Raw genomic sequence first — 9120 nt, forward strand, 5'->3', positions numbered from 1 at the left:
CAATAGTTGAGCATCTCAAGTGAACCAGGAGGTCACTGGTTCGATTCCCGGTCAGAGCACATGCCCAGGTTGTGGGGTTAATCCCCAGTGTGGGGTGTGCAGGAGGCAGCCAATCAATGATTCTCTCTCATCATTGATGTTTCTATCTCTTTCCCTCTCCCTTCTTTTCTGAAATCAACAAAGAGATATCTATATCTATATCTATATCTATATCTATCTATATCTATATCTATATATACACTAGAGCACTGGGGGGGGGGGGGTTCCTCAGCCCGACCTATGCACTCTTGCAGTCTGGGACCCTAAGGAGGATGTCCACCTGCTGGCTTAGGCCGCTCCCTGGGGGACCGGGCCCAAGCTGGCAGTCAGACATCCCTCTGGCAGCCCGGCAGTCCTCGGGAATGTCCACTTGCCAGCGGGGAGCAGGCCTAAGCTGCAGTCGTACATCCTTAGCACTGCTGAAGAGGCGAGAGAGGCTCCCACCACCACCGCTGTACTGACAGCTGTCAGCCTGGCTTGTGGCTGAGTAGAGCTCCCCCTGTGAGAGCGCCCTGACCACCAGAGGGCAGCTCCTGCATTGAGCGTCTGACCCCTGGTGGTCAGTGTGTGTCATAGTGACCAGTCATTCCCAGTCGTTCTGCTGTTAGGGTCAGTTTGCATATTACCCTTTTATTATATAGAACTAGAGGCCCGGTCCACAAAAATTTGTGCACTGGGGGGGGGGGGGGGGGGAAGGGGGGTCCCCCAGCCCGGCCTGTGCCCTCTCGCAGTCTGGGACCCCTCGGGAGATAATGACCTGCTGGCTTAGGCCTGCTCCCAGGTGGCAGAGGGCACGCCCAATCCCTAGGTGCAGCCCCTGGTCAGGCTCAGAGCAGGGCCGATTGGGGAGTTGGGGCGCCGCCGCCTGTCATGCACGGAGCAGGGCGGATCGGGAGGTTGCGATGCCAAACTCAGTCACGATCAGGGTAGGGGCGATTGGGGGTTGGGCACCGCCCGTCACACTCAAGGCAGGGTCAATGGGGAGGTTGCAGCGCCACCGCGTCACGCACAGAGCAGGGCCGATCAGGGGGTTGGGGCGCTGCCCCCTGTCACTCACAGAGCAGGGCCAATCAGGGGGTTGGGGCGCTGCCCCCTGTCACTCACAGAGCCGCAGGGCGATCAGGGGGTTTGGGCGCTGCCCCCTGTCACACTGATCCCGGTGCCGGGAGCCTCGCTGCTCCGCTGATCCCGGTGCCGGGAGGCATATTACCCTTTTACTATATAGAATAGAGGCCTGGTGCATGGGTGGGGGCCGGCTGGTTTGCCCTGAAGGGTGTCCTGGATCAGGGTGGGGGTCCCCACTGGGGTGCCTGGCCAGTCTGGGTGAGGGGCTGAGGGCCGTTTTCAGGCTGGCGGGTAACTGAAGCTCCCAACTGCTCCTTTTTTTCTTTTTTCTTTTTCTATTCTGGGCCAGCTTTAGCTCTGAGGCCTCACTGCTGAAAGCAGGTTTCTGGCCTTTACCTTCTGTATTTGATACAATGTTGCGGTCCGGCTGGCTGAAGCCCAGCTGACTGAAAGCCGGTTTCTAGGGTTTTGTTTAGCTTCTATATTTGCAACATAGTTGCTGAGAGTTGCAGCTGAGAGGCCGGCAAGTCAGGCGGGGAACGTTGGAGTCCGCAGTCACTGGAGCAAGCAAGCCTCCCTGCTCGCTTCAGTGCATGGCTGCCGGCCACCATCTTGGCTGACAGTTAGTTTGCATAAGGATATGCTGATTAGCCAAAGGGAAGGGTAGCGGTCGTACACTAATTACCACGTTTCTCTTTTATTAGTGTAGATAGAGGCCTGGTGCATGAGTGGGGGCCGGCTGGTTTGCCCTGAAGGGTGTCCCGGATCAGGGTGGGGGTCCCGCTGGGGTGCCTGGCCAGCCTGGGTGAGGGGCTGATGGCTGTTTGCTGGCTGGCCACACCCTCTTTAGGGTGGGGGGTCCCCACTGGGGTACTTGACCAGTCTGGGTGAGGGGCTGAGGGCCGTTTTCAGGTTGGCCAAGCCCCCCGGCAACGGAAGCTCCCAGCCTCTCCTTTTTTTTTTTTTTCTTTCTTCTTTTGGGATTTATTTACCTTCTATAATTGAAACTTTGTTGCTTTGAGTGGAGCTCAGAGCTGGGCTGCTGCGGCAGGTGGGAAGCTTGGTTTCCTCCATCACTGGAGCAAGCAAGCCTCCAGCTCGCTCCAGCTCCATGGCTGCCGGCCGCCATCTTGGTTGGGTTAATTTGCATATAGTCGCTCTAATTGGCTGGTGGGCGTGGCTTAAGGCATAGCGAAGGTAGGGTCAATTTGCATGTTTATCTTTTATTAGTGTAGATATCTAATCTAATAATAGACAAACAGAATAACTGACCGTACCTTCGCTACGCCTACCATGGGCTAATCAGCGTGATATGCAAATTAACTGCCAACAAAGATGGCGGCTAATTTGCATACAGTAGGAGGGGCCAGCGGCAGCACGCCACCGATGCTACTCATGGGACCTGGGCCCCGGCCCCGGACCCGGTGAGGCAGCCCGGCCCCGGGGAAGACCCAGAAGCCGGGCAACATGAGCTCAGCATCCGGCTTGGCTGTGTGGAGGACCCAGAAGCCGGGCAACATGAGCTCAGCATCAGGCTTGGCTGTGTGGAGGGAGGGGAGGGGAGGGGCCTCGGGCCAGAGTCCGCAGCAAAGGACCCTGGGCTCGCAGTGACATGAGCCTAGCGTCCGCGTCGAAGGAGGGGAGGGGAAGGGCCTCGGGCCAGAGTCCGCGCCCTGGCCGGGCAGAGGGGAAAGGAGGGGCCTCGGCCTGGAGTACACAGTGAGGAACGCTGGGCTTGCAGCGACACGAGCCCAACATCTGCTCACCGCCGGGCAGAGGAAAAGGAGGGCAGGGGTCTTGGGCCGGAGTCCGCAGGGAGGAAAGCTGGGCTTGCGGAGTCCGCCTCCAGGGATGTTCAGCGTCTACGCCCCAGCTGGGTGGAGGGAGTGGAGGGGAGGGGCCTCCGGCTGGAATCTGTGGCGAGGGACGCTGGGCTCCCAGAGTCCGCCTCCAGGAATGTTCAGGGTCCGTGCCCCGGCCGGGTGGAGAAAGAGGAGGGGAGGGGCCTTGGGCTGGAGTCTCTGGCAAGGAATGCTGGGCTTATAGCGATGCGAGCCCAGTGTTTGCACTCTGGCCAGGCGGAGGAAAGGGAGGGCAGGGGCTTTGGGCCAGAGTCCACGGCGAGGAACGCTGTGCTCACTGTGATGCAAGGCAGCATCCACACTGAAGGAAGGGAGGGGAGGGGCCTCGGGCCGGAGTCCCTGGTGAGGGATGCTGGCATCATTGCAGGCCCGGCAATGGGCCTGGCCCGCACCCCCCCTCCCCCCCGGCCCAAATTTCATGCATCGGGCCTCTAGTATATTTATAAAAAACCCTAAGTGACCATTCTACCAGTAGCTATGACGCACACTGACCACCAGGGCGCATACGCTCTGACCGGTAGGTTAGCTTGCTGCTGGGGTCCGGCCAATCGGGACTGGTCAGACTGGTCAGACACGCCCTGGAGCCCTCCCGCAGTCCCTCTCCAGCCCCGATCGTGCACTGGTGGGATCCCTCGGGCTGACCTGTGCCCTCTCTCAATCCAGGAGCCCTTGGGGAATGTCCACAGGTCAGGCTGAGGGACCCCACTGGTGCACGAATTCGTGCACTGGGCCTCTAGTGTGCGTGGTGTGTGTGTGTGTGTGTGTGTGTGTGTGTATGTATGTATGTTAGTTTTCTTATCTATATGTAAGGTTTCTTCCCGAGTTTCATTACATTTTAATTACACTTAAATTAGGGGAATTTGGGTTGAAACACAACCTATTGTAACTTTATCCATTTAAAATAAAGAAAAAACAAAGAAATAAAATTAATATCACCGATAATTAAACAAATAGGCATCATGTGCCTCCTAATATAATACTTCCAGAGCAGAGCATCACTGCTACCAAAAGTAATCACCCAAATCTAATTATAAGGAACTATCACACAAATCTCAAACTAAGGGGCATTCTAAAAAGTAACTGGCCAGGCCCAGCCAGTGTGGTTCAGTGGTTGAGCGTCAACCCATGAACCAGGAGGTCACAGTTCAATTCCTGGTCAGGGCACATGCCCTGGTTGCAAGCTCAATGCCCAGTGGGGGGGTGTACTGGAGGCAGCTGATCAATGATTCTCTCTCATCATTGATGTTTCTATCTCTCTCTCCCTCTCCCTTCCTCTAAAATCAATAAAAACATATTTAAATGAATGAATGAATGAATGAATGAATGAATAAATAAATGGGAAATAATAACTGGCTTGTATTTCTCAAAAATGTCAAGGTAAAAAAAAAAATGAGGAACTGTTTTATATTATAGGCGATAAAAGAATAAATCATGAAAAACAAACACAGTATGTTATCCTAGGTTAGATCCAGAATCAGAAAAAAATTTATTTTGCTATAAACAACATTAGTGCAACAACTGGCAAAATTTGGGTAAGGTCTGCAGATTAAATAAGATTATTATATTAATACTAATTTCCTAATTTTGATGATTTATGTAAAAGAATGTTCCTATGTCTGCAACTTACTATCAAATGTTTCAGAAAAAAATATGGAGACAAAAAAAGGCAAAGAAAATATAGTATAGGGTTAACATTTAGGTGAAGTATATACATGAATTCATTGTGTACCCTTTCTGTAAGTCCAAAATACTTAAAGTTAAATATAAATAAATAAAATAAGAAACTGGCTCTCACGTAGCACAATGATACAGAACAGCTAATTTTCAAGAACCGAATAAGTAGGAAATCCCTTTATTGGTTATAGTGCCTTTTAAAGCTTATTCAGTTTAGCCTTAAAAGTTACCTGATTACAATCCAGCATGCTTCTTGCCACAAATCTGGGGTGATTTCATCATCATCCTCATCATATTGCATATCTGCAAGAAACAAAAATATTGTACTCATCTGGAATAAAAATGCTAATTAACATCTTGCTGCAAAGATGTTATCTGCTAAATAAAAAGTAATACTTTTGTCCAGCCAGTGTGGCTCAGTGGTTGAGTGTCGACCTATGAACCAGGAGGTAACGGTTTGATTCCCAGTCAGGGTACATGACCAGATTGCAGGCTCAATCCCCATTGTGGGGCACACAAGAGGCAACCAATCAATGATTCTCTCTCATCACTGATGTTTCTATCTCTCTCTCCCTTCCTCTCTGACATCAATAAAAAACTTATTTTTTTAAAAGCAATCCTTCTACCTCACTATTCTAAAATTTCAATTACATTACTTAAATTGTAATGAATAACACACATGGGTAAACATCTATGTACACATAGGTGTACATCACACAGGTATTCACCCAATATACAAAGAGGCCTCATTACAAAGGTTCAGCATAAGTGTGTGAATCTGTAAGTTTCCCATCTTCCCATTCTATTCATTAATAGAATCTATGCAGGTAACTAGGAGCAAGCTCATAGTCCTCAGAGACTGGGGTCAAAGATTAAGGTGTAGAGACAGAAAAGGGTTCCAATAGTTGAGCAATAGCTTAAGGTGGGATGGTCCATTACAGAAACATTTCACACATGTACAGGTATGACAAACTGTATTTTCCAAAGGCGGCCACAATCATATCTTCCATTTCACAAGCTTTTTTTAAAAAGATACAGGGGTCTATATTTCCTTCCCTTTATATATATGTTTGTTTTTTTATTGATTTCAGAGAGGAAGGGAGAGGAAGGGAAAGATAGTAACATCAATGATGTGAGAGAATCACTGATCAGCCACCTCATGCACATCCCCTACTGGGTATGGAGCCCACAATAAGGGTATGTGTCCCGATTAGGAATCGAACAGTGACCTCCTAATTCATAGGTCAACACTCAACCACCAAGCCACACCAGCTATGTTTCCTTCCTTTGAATCTGGGCAAACTCTCCCAAAACTAAGACAGTGCAGCTAAAACGATGTTATGTGACTTTAGAAACTAGGTCAGAAAGGCAGTGTTGTTCCGCCTTGTTTGCTGAAACACTTTCTTCTGGAGCCCTGAATTGCCATTTAGAAGTCCTAGTAATCTAAAACTGTAAACTGTGAGCCCAAATCATATGGAGAGGCTACTTACAGATGCTCCAGTCAGCGATTCAAGTCCTTGAGTCCTTCTAAGCTAAGTGCCAGGCACGTGAGTAAACACTCCAGATCATCCAGCCCCCAGCTGTCAACACCCAGCCTTTGAATCTTCCCAGGTGAACTACTGACATGGAGCAGACAAGTCATTCCTACTATGCTCTACCCAAATTCCTGACCACTTAACTCCATAAACATATTAATTTTTAGGCAGCCAAATGTTGGGGTAATTATACAGCAATTATAATTTGAATAGGGCACTTGAAAAATCAGTGTGCACTGATCCTCTAACATAACTCTCATCTTCTTATGTTTAAGAGTAAGTGTACTGTATTTTCTTTTATATTCTGAGTTCTGGATTCAGAATTGAATACATATCTAAAATAAAGTTATTTAATAAATTCTTAAATAAACTAATATTACTGATCCCTACGGTACACAAGGAGAGGGGGGTAAGAAAAAGTTTCTAGACCTAGCCAGTTTGGCTCAGTGGATAGTGTCGGCCTGCGTACTGAAGGGTCCTGGGTTTGATTCTGGTCAAGGGCCCATGCCCGGGTTGCGGGCTCAATCCCCAGTAGGGAGTGTGCGGGAAGCAGTCAGTCAGTGGTTCTCTCTCATCATTGATATTTCTATCTCTTTATCCCTCCCTTCCTCTCTGAAATCAATAAAAATATATCTTAAAACATAAAAAATAATCGAGGGACAGTGGCTACCTACTGTGAGGGAGGTTCACACTGGAAGGTGGTAGACAAGAGAGAGTCCTGACACTTTTATATTTTCTGGCTTGTGAGACACAAGAATATATTACCTACTCAAAAAAGAAAGCTAAAAAGTCTTTTCTGGATTTCTTTTCCATTGAGATAGAAGAAAGGAGAACGTCGTAATGATAATAAATTTCTAGACTCATATAAATGAGACAGAAGTTTAATCAGTAGAGTTTAAGCTTTTGTCTTTCTGTTTTCCCCATGAAGTAGCGGAGGGAATAAGAAGAAATGTGAGTGCCCTGACCGGTTTGGCTCAGTGGATAGAGCTCGGCCTGCGGACTCAAGGGTCCCGGGTTCGATCCCGGTCAGGGGCATGTACCTTGGTTGCGGGCACATCCCCAGTAGGGGATGTGCAGGAGGCAGCTGATCGATGTTTCTCTCTCATCGATGTTTCTAACTCTCTATCTCTCTCCCTTCCTCTCTGTAAAAAAATCAATAATAAATATATATAGATATAGATATAGATATAGATATAGATATAGATATAGATATATAGAAGAAATGTGAGGAGTGGCCACAGTATTGGGAGGCAGAAGAAAACAAAGTTTGAAATAGTAGCTGTGGAGAATGGAAGAGGGAGTTTTAAAAATACACATGAAAACACACTAGACATGACAAATATATGTGAAAAGAAAAAACAAAGACATATGGCCCAGTTAACTGTGTCATTTTTGTGGGAAGAGGAAATTTAAAGGCCATCTTTTAAGATAAAGGCCATCTTTTAAGATAAATTACTTAGACATATGACAGCATGAAGGAATGCCAAACTAGACCCCCCTCCTCCCACCCCCACCCCCCACCCCCAGAGCACAGGTTGTCTGGAAAAGGTTGACGGTCAAAAATTCAACTACTGTATTCAATTAACCCATTAACTCTGGCCTTCAGGGAAATTTTAAAAAGAGCCCTTTACTGCAAACAAAGTCAAAACGGATTTTGACTTTATGGTCTGCTCGCTATTTCAATACGAGAAAGTAATATGTGTGATTCATCAAGAAGCAAGCAGTGAAAAAACAAGTGTCGCCCTGACCGGGAACATTAACGCTACATTCCCTGCACCCTCCGCCTCTGGCAATCCCGGCTTCGTTCCCGACCCGGGGTAAGAGGAAAACAAGACCGGGGACACCTGTGTGGCCGGCTTGGGGGGACTCTGCAAATCCTCAATTCGCCCAGCTCCCCACGTTTCCCCCTTAGATGTGTCTCCGCGGTCACCTACCCTCGTCTGCGTCATACATTGTGGCAAATGGTCCCCGAACTCCTAACGCTGGAAATCACAGACAAAAAAGCACGAAGCAACCACCGGCACCTGGAGCGTGAGACAAAGTGATTTCCGCATCCGGCGTTCCCAGAACACTCTGCGTCTTCCGCCAAAGGCCACCTACGTAGCCGATGTAAGGTTCACGCATGCGCGAATGGTAGGTTAGCGTGGTAACGGTTAGAAATGCGCAGGCGCAGATTTTCGGCCAACGCCTCCTATGGCTGATTGCGGGGACCGCAACTACAGTCGGATGATCGGATCCAGCCAATAAAGGTTTTGTTTGTTTTTCAATGTTGTTACACAAATAATGACACCTGCAAAAAAAGATATCCAATATTTAATAAACAGTTTAAATTGCGCTGTAAATCCGCGGCATTTATTGCTCTAGGTTTTGCACTTTTAAAGCCAAAAATCAATGCTTTTTAAAACGTGACTATGGGCGGGTTGTGCCAGCAGTGGCGCGTTGAGGAAGCCTGAAAGTGACAAAACCTTCACTAGCCTCTTTAGCCCGGCGAGCACAATCTAGATCCTGGAACCTTTGTCGCAGCTTTAAGCGGGCTCTCGAGCCTCGGAGCCCTGATGGCGAGAATTAACGGGATTAGGAGCAGGAGGAGGAGTGAAGTGCGGCGGCTGACTAATGACAGCGTGTGGTAGTCCCGGGCTTTAGTCAGCATTCACGCGCGCGCCTCTTGGGTTCAGTGCGCGTGCGCGCACTTGGCTCCGCCTCTTAGTTCGGGGGCCACGTTCCCCATGCTGCCTGCACGCCTCACCCGCAGACTGCTCTGGCCCTCACTTCGGGGATTAGCTTCCACGGCAGCGGGCCATGGCTTTCTGGCAGCCGCTTCCGGGAAAGAAAAATAACGGACGCCATTTCCTCCCCGCCATCTTCGGGCTCTGAAAAAGGGGTTCCCCTTGGGCCAGAGGGCGATTTCTCCCCCTAACGACGGAGGAAATGAGTGAGCAGTTTTG

The 9120-nt window shown here is 49.0% G+C and overlaps 1 protein-coding gene across 6 annotated transcripts in view; it reads right to left on the bottom strand.

Annotated features, from left to right (window-relative positions):
• Window positions 1–9120, bottom strand: part of POLR2B (RNA polymerase II subunit B) — a 50621-nt gene that overhangs the window by 40791 nt on the left and 710 nt on the right. For 4 of the 6 annotated variants that reach the window (XM_023758294.1, XM_023758295.1, XM_014460166.2 and 1 more), the window contains exons 2-3: window positions 8200–8465; window positions 4871–4943 (exon numbers count right to left, since the gene is read on the bottom strand). In XM_023758294.1, coding sequence (XP_023614062.1) covers window positions 4871–4943; window positions 8200–8299 — 173 coding nt within the window. In that variant the 5' untranslated portion in view covers window positions 8300–8465. Of the gene's footprint in view, window positions 1–4870; window positions 4944–8109; window positions 8466–9120 lie in introns of those variants that run through there. The other 2 variants (XM_014460169.2, XM_014460168.2) reach the window with 1 other exon arrangement.

Source organism: Myotis lucifugus, unplaced genomic scaffold (genome assembly GCF_000147115.1).
Source record: "Myotis lucifugus unplaced genomic scaffold, Myoluc2.0 scaffold_127, whole genome shotgun sequence".
NCBI lineage: Eukaryota > Metazoa > Chordata > Mammalia > Chiroptera > Vespertilionidae > Myotis > Myotis lucifugus.